The sequence below is a fragment of the Calonectris borealis genome, chromosome 28 (assembly GCF_964195595.1).
Source record: "Calonectris borealis chromosome 28, bCalBor7.hap1.2, whole genome shotgun sequence".
In the NCBI taxonomy this organism is placed as follows: domain Eukaryota; kingdom Metazoa; phylum Chordata; class Aves; order Procellariiformes; family Procellariidae; genus Calonectris; species Calonectris borealis.
This window is the reverse complement of record NC_134339.1, coordinates 1,370,604-1,385,655: the sequence shown is the minus strand read 5'-3', so window position 1 is coordinate 1,385,655 and position 15,052 is coordinate 1,370,604. Positions and strand designations below refer to the sequence as shown.

The following is a 15,052-nucleotide window of genomic DNA, read 5'->3' as shown; positions in this document are numbered from 1 at the left end:
AGAGAAAAGGTTATTAGCCGGGGGATGGCGCCGGGTCTCTCTGGCCGTGCTTGGGGACCGACATTGGGTCCTCCAGTGGTTCGGGGCCAGACTCGTAGCCCATGGGGAAGAGGGGCTGGGGGAGAGGAGCTGGGCTGGAAGGAGGGAGCCGACCCGGGCTTGGTCCCCTCCACGCCAGGTCGGGGGGAGGTCGGGTCGGCTCTCAGTGACGGCGCTTTTGTAAAATCCTCGGCTTTAGATGGAATTTGACTTTTAGTTTTGGGTGGCCGCATTGGCCTGGACCGTGGAGCCAAGCGCGGGGTGCCCAGGGCAGCGTCCCCGGGACCCCGGGGCGCCGCGGCCCTGGGATAGCGCCGCAGCGGAAGAGAGGACAACACCTCTGCGTAACGTTTCTGGGGCCACCCCATCCTCCCATCCATCCGACCGCTTGTCTGCCTGTCCCCGGCGGGGGGTTGCATGGGGGGGGTCCGATGTCCCCGCACCCCAGCTAACCCCCGCGGTCCCTCGCAGGCACCGCCATGTTCCTGAATAAGTGCGAGGGGGACCTGGGCGAGCTGCGGAAGCCGGGGGACAGCGAGGGCACCCCGCCAGCCGCCGTCGAGGAGGAGCAGCCCAAGAAGAAGCACCGGAGGAATCGCACAACCTTCACCACCTACCAGCTGCATGAGCTGGAGCGCGCCTTCGAGAAATCCCACTACCCCGACGTCTACAGCCGCGAGGAGCTGGCCATGAAGGTCAACCTGCCGGAGGTCCGCGTGCAGGTAGGGAGGACACCGGGTGGCCCCGGCACCCCGGACCTGTCCCCCAGGCAGTGGGGGGAGTGGCAGTGGCAGAGGAACTACCCCGGCGCTGGAGGGCTTTGCTCTGCTCCCAGCTCCACTGCTGCCGCCTCGCTCCGTGCCTCAGTTTCCCCATTGCTCGAGGCGGGATTGGCATCTCCGCAGAGCCAGCTGCTCCTGCCAAAACCAGAGAGGGGATTTAATGGCTGAGCCTTGCTCCCCTACAAGGTCCCAGTTCAGCCCACGTGCCAGAGGCTCCGTTTGGGCAGGGAGATGGTTTTTACAGATTTTTTTCCCCCTGCCATCCCTCCACCTGATCCTGTGGGAAAGCAGCCAAACCTCAGCTGCTCGTGACCGCTTCCAGGTCTTTAGGGCTGGGAAAGTACAAGAGCCTCACAGATTTGGGGGTTTTAGGCTTGTCGGAGTGGGGCAGTTCTGGGGGGGGTGGCGGGACTGGGGAAGTTTTGCTCCCTGGGCAAAAAAAAAGGCGGCTCTGCCCGGGGAGAGGTGCAGCCTGGGGAAGAGCCTGGGGTGCTGCCGGTCGGCTCCCCCCGCCCCTGAGGTTGACAGGATGAGACCTGGGCAAGGGAAGGGTCAGGGAGTTGAAGAAGCGATAAACTCGCTGCGAAGCAAGGCTGGGGGGGCTCCAGACCCTAGGGACACCTCTGCTGAGCTCTCTGAGCAATGAGCAGTTTCACAGAATCACAGAATCATTGAGGTTGGAAAAGACCCTTAAGATCATCGCGTCCAACCGTAAACCCAGCACTGCCAAGCCCACCGCTAAACCGTGCCCCTGAGCACCACATCCGCGTCTTTTAAATACCCCCGGGGATGGGGACTCAGCCACGTCCCCGGGCAGCCTGTTCCAGTGCTTGACAACCCTTTTGGTGAAGAAATTTCTCCTAATGTCCAATCTAAACCTCCCCTGGTGCAACTTGAGGCCATTTCCTCTCGTCCTATCGCTGTTACTTGGGAGAAGAGACCAACCCCCACCTCGCTACAACCTCCTTTCAGGGAGTTGTAGAGTGCGATGAGGTCTCCCCTCAGCCTCCTCTTCTCCAGGCTGAACACCCCCAGTTCCCTCAGCCGCTCCCCATCAGACTTGTGCTCCAGGCCCTTCACCAGCTTCGTTGCTCTTCTTTGGACACAAAGTTTGCACCAGTATAGCCCAGTGTCCACCAACAACTGTGACCAGCCCATGGGAGACATCTCCTCCTCAGCCCAGCCGTTCATCTTTACTCCCAGACGGCCCGTGCCCCGTGCTGCTGGGGGCTCTGGGGACACAGGGACCAGCGCGCGAACGGGCAGCTCCCAGGGGTGACACATCACCGCTGTGCTCGGCTCGCCGGTCCCTCTCGTTCCTGCTGGGTTTTGGTGCGACCATGGCAGTTTGGCTTCTAAAAGCTTTTACCAAGGGGCTTTTGAAGGCCGAGGGCTGCACGGGTGTTTGTGGGGCCGGGGTGCACGTTGCCCTGGAGCAGTGGGGGCAGGGGCCGTGCGGTGACACCTCTCGCCTTCACACCTCGAGACGCCCTCAGTCTCTTTTTGCGGGAGAGGTTTGGCAGAGGTGTGCCGTGGGCTGGGGGGTTCTGGAGCCCTGCGGGGCACCCCGCGTGGGACCCAACACACACGGGATGGGATGCCCCGTACAGGACACCCCACCGGAAACACCCCAGGTGGGGGACCCTTCATGGGGCACCCCAGGTGGGGTACAGCACAACGGGACACCCCGCACGGGGTACAGCATATGGGGCACCCCACACAGGGCGCAGGACGTGGCGCATGCTGCGAGGGACCACTGGGCACGGTGTGTCTCACCTGGGATCTCCTCTCGCAGGTCTGGTTCCAGAACCGAAGAGCCAAGTGGAGGCGGCAGGAGAAGATGGAGGCCAGCTCCATGAAGCTCCACGACACCCCCGTGCTCTCCTTCAACCGGCCCCCCATGACACCCAATGTGGGGCCCATGAGCAACTCCCTCCCGCTCGACCCGTGGCTGACGTCCCCCATCTCCAGCGCCACCACGGTCCACAGCATCCCCGGCTTCATGGGAGCCCCCCAGGCCCTGCAGCCCCCCTACGGCGGGCACTCCTTCCTCAACACCCCCCCGCCGATGGCGCAGGGCATGCAGCCCATGGCCCCCGCGCCCTACCAGTGCGGCACCACCTTTGTGGACAAGTACCCGCTGGAGGAGGTGGACCAGAGGAGCTCCAGCATCGCCTCGCTCCGCATGAAAGCCAAGGAGCACATTCAGACCATTGACAAGACCTGGCAGCCCATTTGATGAATGCTCCGCTCCCGCCCCCGGCTCCTGCCCCCGGCGTCCGCTCGGCCCCGGGGCGGGCGAGGGGGGTGACGGTGGGATGCTCAGCAGGACCAAAGCCGGCGTGGGGCAGGGATGCCGGGCTGCATCTTCCCCCCGCCGAGCCGGCACCGCCGGCGGCAGGGGAGTGAGCTGGGGTGCTGGCAGCCGCCAGCAGCCGCCCGCGGCCCCTCTGCCGTGCTGAGGCACCAGCCTGGGATGAGGATCCGGCCAAGGCTCAGGCGTCTGACTGCCACCAGGCCACCCACCGCCCTAGGTCGGACACCTCCTTTCCCCACATCCTTTCCCCTTCCCATTATTATTAATTTCTTTTTTAATGCTGCAGATTTAAACAAAACCGAACAGAAAAGCTCTAGTTTCATAGGGAGTACTTGGGGGGATTTTTTTTGCGGCATCAGGGCACGATGCTGGTTGTGCCGGTAGCTGCGCCGGCACCGAGAAGACGGTTGTATTGTGAGTAAAGAGATAAGCCGAACGGCTGCCGCGTGCTGGAGTCGGGCGCTGCCGGGGACCTACCCGCTGCGCTGCTCGTTAGTGGTGCCGCTCGTTAGCGCGCTGGGGCTGCGAAGCCTCTGCCAGGAAGGAGCTTTCCGGGGGGGATGCGGGAGCATCGTCCCCGGGCACCCTCCCACCCCGCTCCCTCGGGCTGTTGCGTGCGGGGCTGGGGCCGGATCCAGGCACGGGCCCAGGCTGTGGGCTGGGAGCAGCCGTGCGCCGCGCCAGGTCCTCGGCGCCGTGTCAAGGGGCATCTGCGCGGCCATCTCTCGGGGGTTGCGCCTGCCACCCACCTGCCCTAATTGCTCCCCAGCGGTGCTCGCCCGGCCGCATGTTGGCGGCACAAAGCTGCCATAATTGTGCCAGCGGGAGGGTGGGCGGCAGCGGGACCCCCCCCGGGATGGGGCTGGCGAGAGGAGGGGGCTGGCCAGGAGCCCCGGGGTCCCCACGGCGGGGGGCGGCAGGCTGCACCAAGGCGGGTTTACCCCTTGCCAGCGGTTCCTGCCAGGTGGGAGCAGGGTGGCAGTGGCAAGGTGCCACGTCCCCGGGGGTCCCCCGCATGGCTCCGCAGCCCCAGGGGGACCCTGCCTGCCTGCCGGCTGGGGCTCGGGGCACAGCCAGCGCCACTGGCACCCTCACGCTGGTGGCAAGGGCCAGCACAGCTCCGGCAGAGGTGGCTGAGCCCGCGGTGGCTTTGAGGTGCTGAAGCATGGCCGGCACAGCGGGAGATGGGGCTCGGCCCTGGCCAGTGGGTGCCCCGGGTCCCCGGGGTGCCCTGGTGTGCCCCGGGTCCCTGGGGTGCGCTGGGACCCTGGAGAATTGAGGCGAGCGCCCACCTTCCCCCCACCAAAACGAGGGGTTTCCCCAGAAAATCTTCCCGCTTCGGACCCGATGACAGCCACAAACCGGGGCAGCCCCATCCCCACCGTGTCCCCACGACCCCGCTCAGCACCAGCACCCCCGGCTGTAGCCCCCGCACCCCGGAGGGTCTCACCCCAACCCAACAGCCCCAGGGCCGGACTCCGACGTCCCCACAGCCCCAGGGTCAGGCGGGACCGGCTGGGATGCCACTGGGCCGGGTGAGGCACTGACCCCGGCGAGACCCTTCTCCTTGTCCCCCGTCCTCCGGCTGCTGCTGCCCGTCTGCTTCGTTAGTGACAATTAAACCTTTAACAACCCATTAAACGCATAATCGATGCTCCCCCGGCTCCCCAGCCCCGCTAATGGGCCGGGGCCGAGGCGAAGCAGGCCCGGCAGAGGCGTGCTCCGGCGGGGAGATAATGAAGCAACGGCCGCGGAAGTAATGGGGTTTGATCCAGGGGAAGGGACGCGCTCAATGGGGGCTGCGCTTTTCACATGACATAATTGCCGAGGCTGGCGCCAGCCCGGGGCACCCCTCGGCCTCCCAAGCGCCAACAAAAGGCGGCTGGCGTGGAGAGCGGGAGGCTCAGCACCCCCCGACCCGTTTGATCGGAGCCTAATTGGGGCGAGGGTGCTCCCCCCCCAGTCTTGCAACCGCCACCCAAAAGCAAGGGCAGGGAGAGGCCCCGGGGTGAGGAAGCATCTCCCCAGGTCCCCGGGGTTGGGGGGTTATGCGAATTATTTAAATGAGCTAATTTGCATGGGGTGGCACTGGCGCGCCCCAGGGCATCGTGGCGGGGGATGTCAGGGTACCCTCACGGGAGGGGTCACCCATGGCACCCCGGTGCTGCGCTGCGCTTAGTGCAGAAACAGGCAATATTTCCGGCCAAAAAAAAATGCTATTTAAACGCAGGAAAGCTGTAGAAGTGCCGAGCCGCCTGCCCTTCCCCTCTTTATTGGTGCTTTCTCCGGTTGAGACCCAGTGGAGCACGCCCTGCATCATTTGCGGCCGCCGGCACGTGGGGCCACGTTTGGGAAAAATCCAAGCAAAAAGGCATTTTTCCCCCCCCTAGATCCCAATCCTGTCCTGAAATCGCTCACTACCCAGATGGGGCCGGCACAGCCCTGCGCCTGGGGTTGTACTGGGAGGACTGGGTGCTACTGGGAGTGCTGGGGGGACCGGGGGTTCTCCCAGCCCCTCGCGGCAGAGCAGGAGCCCTCCCACTCCCACCCCCTCTAATCCCCTCCTGCGGGATTTGCCCCCTAATCTGCTTATTTCTCTCTATTTCTCCTAGGCCTGAACAAACCCGACCCTGCCCCGGCGCGACGCCTCGCGCCAGCTGAGCCGTGGGGTCTGGGCACTCTGCCCCCCGGGCTGCTGGGCGGTGTCCTGGCACGTGGGGCTAGCACTGACTTGGGCTATGGGGCTGGCACGGCCCAGGGACGTGGGGCGGGCACTGTCCTGGCACATGAGGCTGGCACTGTCCTGGCACATGGCGGTGGCACTGCCATGCCAGGGGATGTGGGGCTGGCACTGCCTGTACTTGCGGTGGCGGTGCTGTGTGCACGGGGCAGCGCCGAGCTGCAGTCCCCTGCGCCAGGGCTCCCAGCCGCGCTGCACAGTAAGCCCCGCACCCCCTGGCACAGGCCAGGATGGGGCTCACCCCCTCCCGGCGCCCGCCTCTGCGCCCGTCACCTCCGTCCCCTCCAGCCCCCGGCCCCCCAGCAGGGCAGATGTGGCCCCAGGGGACTGCAGTGACAAGTGGGGGCTGCGCTGTCCCCCTACAGGGCGTGGGAGCTGGGGACCTCGGGGCTCAGGTTCTCCTCGGGGGTGTTGACCCAGGAGCTCCCCGCCACCCCCCAGCTCTCGGGGGGGGAGGCGGAGAGGGGGCTGCTGGGCAGCGAGGGGGAGTCCGCCAGCCGCAGGTTGAGCTTGGCAATGAGCGGCTTCCCCACGGTCACCGTCTGCCTCTCCTCCACGAAGTCGTCCATGCCGCGGTAGCGGTACTGCAGGCAGACGGTGAACGCCAGCTCCTGCTGCGGGGGCACCGGCAGCGTGGGCACCCGTCCTGGGCCACGGCCGCGGCCGTGCTGTGCTCCCGGCACCAGCCCCCCGCCCAGTGCAGCTCTTACCTGCAGTTTCTGCAAGCCACAGAGCCGGCTGTAGAGGCAGCAGGAGGGGCAGCCGAGGCTCCAAGCGGGTGCCAGCGGGCTGCCCACCTCCTCCGGGCTCTCCTTGTTGGTGCACTTGAGATCCACATCCAGCTCCTGCCACAGATGGTGTCCAGCCGTGGAAACCACCACGGCTCCCCCCACCCTATTCCCCGGCATCGCCCCGGCGCGGGCTTTGGCAACCCGCTCCCACCTCGGGTATGTCGGTGAGCTTGGCCTCGCACTTGGCGATGTCCTTGGGGGTGGCCACCACGCGGGTGTAGATGATCATGATATTGGAGAACTCAGCGGCGAAGCCCAGCTGGACGGTGACGCCACAGTCGAAGCAGAGGTACCGGCTCTCCGGCAGGACTGGGGGGGGAACCGCGAGTGTGGGGCTGGGACCTGCAGGTGCTCGGGGCCAGAGCTGCACCCGCGGGTGAGGTGACGGCCGCGGTCACCCCAGAGCGGGGACACCAACACGATGCTCCCGCCACCGGGCTGGCGGCTCTGTGCCAGTGGTTTCTCTCCTCCAGGGTGGGAGATACCCGGCAGGTGCTGCCCGCCACCTCTCCCTGCGACTCGGCGCTGCCCCCACACCGGGTGCCAGCTCCAGAGGGGGTGGCTGTGACTCTCACCGTGAGCCTTGGCCCACTGCAGGTTCCTGGCAGAGGACTCGTCCCGGCCCGGGGGGCAGATGGGGTCCGTCAGAGCTCGTCTCTCGGAGAGGTTGCTGCGGAGCTCCAGCGCCTGCCGGCCCCGCGTGATCTCCAGCGTGCCCATGTCTGCGGGGGACACGGGGGGTCGGCAGGGGCCGCGGGGGGGGTCGCTCTCCCCCGCCGCTCCCCACTCACCCTCAGCCACCTTGTCCAGCAGCACCGTGATCTTCTCGTCCTCCAGCAGCCAGCGCTTGAGGAAGGTGACGAAGACACCGTTGGAGAGCTCGCCCTGGCTCAGCTCGTAGGCTTCAGCGTCCGCGCACCTGCAGGGACGCGGCAGCGGTCGGCTCCATCGTGGGCTCCGTCACTCCCCCAGGAACCAGGCCCCCCGCCCCGGGGCGACAGCCGGGCGCCCACGGCTCTACCCACCCCCATCGACCCATCTGGCCACTGTGCCGGGGAGAGGTAGGAGCCGTGGCCAGATCCCGGGTGCTTAAAGCATCATAAGCCCAAATCCCTGTGCTCCGGAGGAGTCTCAGGTGCTGCCCAAAGCCAAGCAGCGCAGTGGGCATCTCCCTGCCCTGTAAGGGACCGGGGGCTGCCGCTCGCCCACCACCTCCAGCATCAACCGGAGGGAGCGACTCTGCCGATACCCGAGGGGGGGAAGGACGCGGGTGCAAATGGGGCTGAGCCATGGCGGGGGGCTGAGCCCTGGCCTCGCTCTGAGCCAGGGAGGGCTCTGAGCTCAGCCCCGCTGCCCGCACCGGGGGGTGGCGGGGAGGGGACCCACGTGGCGTAGCCGAAGACGATGTTTGCCGTGACCTGCAGTGCCCCAACCTGCGGGATGATGTCGTCATTGAGGTTCCTGCGAGAGAAGTGCCGCTGGGCAGAGCCGGGACCCGCCGCGCCCCCAAAACCCACCCCAAGGCTCCCCAGACCCCGGGGGCAGCCCCGTGCCCTTCTGCCCACCCATCGTGGCGTTTGCTGGCTCAACTGGGGCAGTGAAGCTTTGGGGCATCCAGACAAAGCCAAGGGGTTTGGATGGCACGCCGGGGATGCCCCGCTCCGCTCCCCTGAGGAACCAGCACCCACGGGCACCCCCATGCCGGGACCTCCCGGCCGCTCATCCCCGGGCTGGTGGCTGGGGCCAGGTCACCTCTTGCGGCACATGTCGAGCAGGAAGATGTTGAGGCCGGTGCGGCGCTGCTGCATGCTCCGCAGCACCCGCTGCACGCACAGGCAGTGGGCCGAGGTGTAGGAGCTGGGCGCGTCGATGGGCACCATGAAGCTGTTGCCAAAATTTTCGTAGCCGTGCCCAGCGTAGTAGAGCAAACCTGCCGGGAGGGGCGGAGAGCGGATGACGTCCCTTGACCTGCCAGTGCCCACTTCTTGCCCAGCCGCCCCCCAAGACCTCGCCAGCACAAAACCACCGGGTTCCCCCTTGGCTGGAGCCACCCCGGCGGGTGCCACCGCACCGTAGACACCCTTGTCGAGGAGGAGGAGGAACTCGTTGACAGCCATCTGCATCTCAGCCTTGCACAGGTCCAGCAGCGAGACCACCTTGAAGTCGAGCTGGCGGAGGAGGGCGCTGAGGGCGTGCACGTCCACCATGGGTGCCTTCAGCTGCTTGTGGTGCAGGTAGTGCATGTTGCCGATCAGCAGGGCCACTTTGTCGGTGGCTGCTGGGACGGGAGAAGGAGGCGCTGGGGACGGAGTGGGACGCTCCTGCTGTCCCCGCTACTTTCAGCCCAAAGAGGTGACACGCGGTTGTGGCCGGTGTCCTTGTCCCCGGGTACCGGGGTGCCCCCCAGCATCCCTGCCTTGCTGCTCCACTCTCCCCACCGTGCTGCACCCAAAGCACCCCTGGCCGAGTGGAGCCTCGTGGGGTGACACTGGTGACACTGGGGACGGTCACAGCCTCACAGGGCCACCAACCCCTCCGGGGCAGGCTCTTACCGTACAGCTGGCCAGGGCTGCTGTGCTCCGGGGAGCCTGGAAAGAGAAAAATGCCGTGCCATGGCCCCGCGGTGCCCGGGGAGTGCAGCAGGCAGAGCAGCGGTGACCTGCCCACTCTGCCCCCACCTACCTCCATCCCCCTCCTGCCAGGAGCCTCCGGAGGTGAAGAGCCGAGGGCCTGCGGCAAAGGGGGGAGTCAGGGAGCCCCGCGCAGCACCTGCCGGCACAGGCTGGAGCCCCCCAAAACCATGGGAGGGCTTTACAGGGGGGCAGAGCAGAGCCAGGACACCCCACGCAGGGTGGGGGCCACGGAGGTTTGCCCCGGCCCTCACCGATCTCCACGTCCACTTCCCGGCTCCACACCTCGTGGAAGAGGTTGAACACGCGGCAGGAGTAGCTGCCCCGCTCAGCTGTTGTCACCAGCTTCACCTGCCGGCGGGACGGAGCAGGCAGCTGGGGCGGCGTGCCGTGCCGTGCCATGCCGTGCCATGCTGCGCCGTGCCACGCCACGCCGCGCCGTGCCACACCAGGGGTCCCGCTATACCTGGAGCCGGGGCGCCTGCGCGCCCTCCACAGGGCGCCGGTTCCTGAACCACTGGTACTGGGGCGGGGGGTTGCCGATGGCTCTGCACTCCAGCGCCAGCGTGTCCCCCTCGGCCAGACAGCACGGCTGCGGCTGCTGCAGGATCTGCAGCCCCGCCATGGTCGGGCAGTAACCGCTGGCTGGGGAAGGGACAAGGCGGAAAATCCGGCACCCGGCCACAGCAGGGCTCCGCCGAGCTCCCCCAGGCCCCAGGCCCCTCACCCGCAGGCCCTGGCACCCACGGGTGGCATGACCCAGCAGGCACGAGGAGGACACAGGGCATTCAGCTCCTCCATGGGCACCGTGACCCCAGCAAGCCCAGAGACCCTTGCGGCTGAGCCGGGGTGGAACATGGCAGGCAACGCCCTACGGGAGCCACCTCACTCCCCATGGGGTGATCAATGCCCTATGGGAGCCACCCTGGTCCCGACGGGACAAGCGGTGCCCCTCGGGTGCCAGCCCGGGGCTGCAGATTTCGGGGCCCACCTGAGCTGGGGCTGCAGATTTCGGGGCCCACCTGAGCTGGGGCTGCTGCTCTTCTCCACCTGGACGTGGGCCCACCTGGAGAAGGCGAAGGCGGCCCCGCAGTTCACCCGGCAGATGTACCACTCGGGCCGGCCCGGCGGCGCGGCCGTGTCAATCACCAGCTCCGGGGCCGTGGCTCCAGGCACCTACGAGACAGGGGGGGCCGAGGAGTCGGAGGCTCCCTCCCACCCGTCCGGGTGCCCTCGCCATGGATGGGGCCCGGGGCCCCTGCTCAGCATGGTGCAGCGGGACCTCACCTCCCGCTTCCCGCAGAACCACTGGTAGGCGAGCCCCGGTGGGCCGGTCGCCCAGCAGGTCAGGGACACGCACGTCCCCTCCGTCACCACCTGCGACTCTGGCTGCACCGTGATGCGGATCACGTCCTGGACTGCAGGAGAGGAGAGACCAGCCTGGGCTGGCTGAGACCCCCGTCCCCCACCATCCCATCACATCCTGTCCCGTCCTGTCCTGTCCCATCATACCCTGACCCACACCCGCCCACAACAGCCTGTCCTCTCCCATCCCATCCCACCCCATCCTATCACACCACATCCCATCCCACCCCTCTGTCCTGTCCCAACCATCTCATCCTACCTTGTCCCATTCAGTGCCATCCCACCCACCCCACCCCATCTCATCCTGTTCCATCCTATCCCACGCCACTCTGCTCCACCCAATCCCATCCCATCTTGTCCCATCATACTGTCCCATAGCACTCCACCCTGTTCCATCCCATCCCATCCCTTCTTGTCCCATCACAACCTGTCCAATCCTGTCCCATCCCATCCCATCTGGTCCCATCACAGCCCGCCCCCCCATCCCATCACTCCACATCCCATCCTATCTCACCCTACTGCATCCATCCCCTCCCACCCCACCCCACCCAGGACCCCGCTACCCAGAGAAAGACCACGAGCAGGAAGAGCTGCTCTTCCCGTCCCCCTGCTTGCTTTCTGCTGAGCCTCTGTCCCCCGGAGCCCCTCTCCAGGCCCCCTGGGACCACGCTGTACGTCCCTACCGGCGCTGCGGAGGACCTGGCAGGCCTGTGTGTGCCCCATCCTCTCCAAGCAGCCCAGCAGGTACTTGAGGGTGCAGTCACGCTCAGCCAGGAGCTGCAGGAGGCACTGCGTGGGGCTGCCGCGGGGCTCCAGCACCTTCAGCGAGCACATCTCCAGCTCCTCCTCGCTGCAAGGTGCCCGCAGCGCTCAGCGCTGCAGCTCACCTCCCACCCGGGGAGGACGGGACCCCCGCCAGGGGACTCCGCGGTGCCCCTAGCCCAGGCTGTGGCCATGATGGGGTGGCCGGAGGACCCGCATGCCCCTCGCTCAGCCCATGGCAGGGCTGTGCCCACATGCATTTTGTCACCTGGTGGGGGACGGACCCCCGGAGATGCCCCCCTACCCTTACCTGCACTTGAAGCGTTTCTCCGCCCCGGCCACCTCGGCCAGCTTACGCCAGCCCCGGACGGCGTTGTCCAGGAGCTCGCAGAGCCGGGCCACCACCTCCTCGCCCAGTGAGCCGATGGGCATGCTCCAGTCCCCCATCCCGTCCCAGCCCCACCACCGCCTGCCTGGGGACACGGAGGGGACGAGCCGTCAGTGGGTGAGGGGTGCTGCCGGGCGCTGCTCCCGCCAGGCACAGGGTGGCTCAGGAGGGAGAGCACCAGCACGAGCTCGCCAGCATTGGGTCACCTCCCCGCAGGAGCCCGGGAGGGTTTTGGCCTCCCCAGGGAGGTGCCGGGAGGTGGCCAGGCAGCACTGCTGGATCCGGCCGCCGGCAGCCAGGCAGGAACGACACAAGTTCCTCCTCTGCGCCCGCAGGACAAGAGCCGAGACAGTGGCACAGGGGACCCCACTCACCCCCCGGCCTCGGGCGAGGAGCCAGGGCCATGTTAGCTCAGCCCCAGGACAGGGACCTTCGTGGGACAGGGTCCAAGGAACTGGAAAGAAGGGATGTCCCCTGTCACCTTCCCCGTCCCATCGGGGGACACAGAGAATGGGGCCCATCACGGAGGGCTGAGCCCGGGGACACCTCTCCTTCTGGCAGAGACCCCAGTGGGTCGGCAGCAGCCCCCTCGCCATCACCAGGCCTCTGGGTGGGGCTCTGGAGCCAGCACGAGTCCTGCCAGGCCACCACGAGGAGTCCGCAGAGGGGTTAGGGGAGGGGACATGGGGGTCCTGGGGCTGGGACCCGCCTCAGCTCCCCCTGACCTCGGCAAAGGCTTCGGCAGCGAGGGGAGCGTGGCACGAATCCTCTGGATGGGGGCAGCACCCAGGGGCAGACTCTCTCCTCCTCCCCCTGGGTCCCTCCCCACCAACCCACCCCGAGCGGGTGCTTGCCCCCAGGACCAAGCCGTCTGCAGTGGCTGGGTGACACCTGCCCGAGCATGGGGGCTCTGAGACGGAGGGCAGGGACTCTGCTCACCTGCTGCTGGATTTGGGGGGCTGGATGCGCTGGGGGGCGGCGAGGGGAGGGCAAGCTGCAGGACGGGCGCAGCAGGGACAGGGCACTCACCACTGGACACGGCGCGGCCTGCGTCCCGACAGCTCCGAGGGTGTACACTGAGCCCCACGCAGAGGAAATGAGGGTTCAACCCAAAATCTCCCCCAGCCCCCCCGCGCCGCAGCACGGCACTTCTGCTTTCCTCTGCCGCTTCCTGTGCCACTGCGCGCGGGCACCACAGCTGCCAACCCGGCCGCTCTGCAGCCCCCCCGGGGGAGCCAGGCACGGCCCCCGGACCCGGTCGCAGGGCATGGGGCACTGGGCCAGGCGGTGGCTCCACCACCCCTCCCTCGCTGCGGGAGGACCTCGTGGGTGGCTGCTTTGTCCTCATAGGCAGGAGCTGCAGGGCCGCGAGTCCAGGACAGAAACGAACCAAGGGGACAGGAGCACCTCTCGGCCAAGAGAGCCCAACGCCTGGGCAGGACCGAGGCCCAGGGGAAGCTGCTGGGCTCTGCCAGGCCGGAGCCGGACATGGACACGCAGGGACGGGGCCGCAAGGCCCCCACTGCTGTGGGGAAGACGCTGCCTTCACCACACAGCCCCGCCAAGCCGGGACCCCAGCGTCCCAGCAGCCGCTGCTCCCCTGCTGCTGTAGGAGGAAGCGAGAGCGCAGCGCGGGCGTGGCGCTGCAAGGGGCCGCCGCGTCCCCCCTCACTTCGCCCGCTGCCCCCACAACACCAGCAGAGCCTGGCCCCCATCCTCCCGCCTCTGGGGAGCACAGGCTGCTCAGCCCCCAAAGCCCCCCCCAGGGGACACAGTGACACCAGTGGAGTCATTCCCAAACCCACTACACCCCCCTCCTGCGGGGCCCTTAAGCCCCAGCCGTTGCAGTGCAGACTGTGACAGAGCAGGGAGCAGGACCCATTTGGTGGCACAGGCTTCCTCCACGAGCAAAAAATTGAGCTTTGTTTTAGCAAATACACCTAGAATTTGTGGCCTGTGTTGCCTCAGCCCCTCACCAGCCCCCGGCACGAGGCAGGGACCCGCATCGAGCCTGCCGAGGGCCTGGGTTTGCCACAGCCTCTGTAACAGGTATCAGCCTCACCAAAGATTTATTACTAGTTTATAGCAAGGAGAAGAGACCGAAAGCAGGAGCTGGTCCCAGCGCCACCTGTGCTGGCACTCAGGGCGGCCCCCGCACCCGCAGCCCTGCAGCGTCTACATCTTCTTGCCCTTCTTCAGCCTGTTGCGCTGCCACGTGTTGTACTTCCGCAGGCGCCTCCAATACTCGATCGAGTCGGGATCCAGCTCCTCCAGCTTCTTGGGGGGCCCAAGGTGGATCTTAAAGAGCCTGGGGATGAATGCAGGGGATGTGAGGCTGTGGCAGGGAGGACAAAGGGACAAGCATGGGACGAGGCAATGGAAGTGCATGACCAGGACATGCGGATCCCTCACCCACCACATCCACAGTGCAGCCTGCTCTCCTCCCCTGGCTCTCGGGGAAGGTCTCTGGGCTGCAGAGCAGCAGTTTTCCTCCTCCCAGAACAGTTCCCTGCCTCTCCTACACCCGTCTGTGCCTCTGGGATGGCACCTCTGAAGGGACGGGCACCACAGGAGGCGCACAGCAAGGGGAGCTGGGCACCACCTACCAGTCAGGGTACTCGGAGTCGGGCTTCAGGGCCACCTCCGGGCCGTCCTTGAAGTAATTGACCCCCATGGCGTAGGTGGTGAGCATGGCAGGGTCCGTGCACACCTCCGGCCCCTTCAGCCCCTCCTTCGGCAAGTTCTTGCCCTTGGACTTCGTAGCTGCGGGGACACGGGCACGGTCAAGACAGGGGCTGCGACGCGGGGACAGAGCTGCAGGCAGGGGAAAGGACGGAGCAGGGGGCGGGAGCGCGGCCTCCGCGGGGTGCAGCAGCACGGGGACGGGAAGGAGGGACGGGGCAGGGGGCGAGGGGCAGGGGGAGGCGCAGGGTGCGAGGAAGGGAACTGGGGGGGAGGACGGGGGGCGCAGGGCTGGGGGCGAGGGGCACGGGGCGAGGTCCCGGGAGGAGGGGACGCGGCTGCCACTGGGGAGGGCGCGGGGACAAGGCCGGAGGACGCGGGATCGGGCCGCGGGACAGGCCCCGGGGCAGGGGGCACCGGCGCGGGACGGGGCCGCGGGACGGGGCTCACCCGGCTTCTTGGCGTAGCCGCGGGCCGGGCCGGGCAGCGCCGCCCGCGCCGCCCGCAGCAGCACCCGGGCGGCCATGCCGGGGCGCCGCGGGGCACGCCGGGAAGG

At 67.3% G+C, this 15,052-nt stretch overlaps 3 protein-coding genes across 3 annotated transcripts; 1 reads left to right on the top strand and 2 right to left on the bottom strand.

Moving 5' to 3' along the window:
* The first annotated feature begins 518 nt into the window (after positions 1 to 518).
* RAX2 (retina and anterior neural fold homeobox 2) lies at positions 519 to 3,060 on the top strand. The gene is made up of 2 exons (XM_075175262.1): positions 519 to 761; positions 2,617 to 3,060. The coding sequence occupies exons 1-2, from the start codon at positions 519 to 521 to the stop codon at positions 3,058 to 3,060; spliced, it is 687 nt and encodes a 228-aa protein (XP_075031363.1).
* Positions 3,061 to 5,378: 2,318 nt separating this feature from the next.
* Positions 5,379 to 12,933, bottom strand: LOC142093758 (mucosa-associated lymphoid tissue lymphoma translocation protein 1-like). Its single transcript, XM_075175215.1, is given in 18 exon segments — positions 5,379 to 6,492; positions 6,589 to 6,723; positions 6,821 to 6,978; positions 7,245 to 7,391; positions 7,461 to 7,588; positions 8,056 to 8,130; positions 8,422 to 8,599; positions 8,741 to 8,944; positions 9,222 to 9,257; positions 9,352 to 9,399; positions 9,554 to 9,650; positions 9,766 to 9,858; positions 9,860 to 9,944; positions 10,291 to 10,475; positions 10,587 to 10,717; positions 11,348 to 11,514; positions 11,737 to 11,899; positions 12,844 to 12,933. Coding segments are annotated over 17 exon segments (2,259 nt in total). The 5' UTR covers positions 11,874 to 11,899; positions 12,844 to 12,933; the 3' UTR covers positions 5,379 to 6,237.
* Positions 12,934 to 13,866: 933 nt separating this feature from the next.
* Positions 13,867 to 15,047, bottom strand: MRPL54 (mitochondrial ribosomal protein L54). Its single transcript, XM_075175170.1, has 3 exons — positions 14,947 to 15,047; positions 14,421 to 14,577; positions 13,867 to 14,122 (listed from the first exon to the last, which is right to left on the bottom strand). Exons 1-3 carry the CDS (start codon positions 15,020 to 15,022, stop codon positions 13,990 to 13,992), a joined length of 366 nt encoding a protein of 121 aa, XP_075031271.1. The 5' UTR covers positions 15,023 to 15,047; the 3' UTR covers positions 13,867 to 13,989.
* Between the last annotated feature and the right edge of the window lie 5 nt (positions 15,048 to 15,052).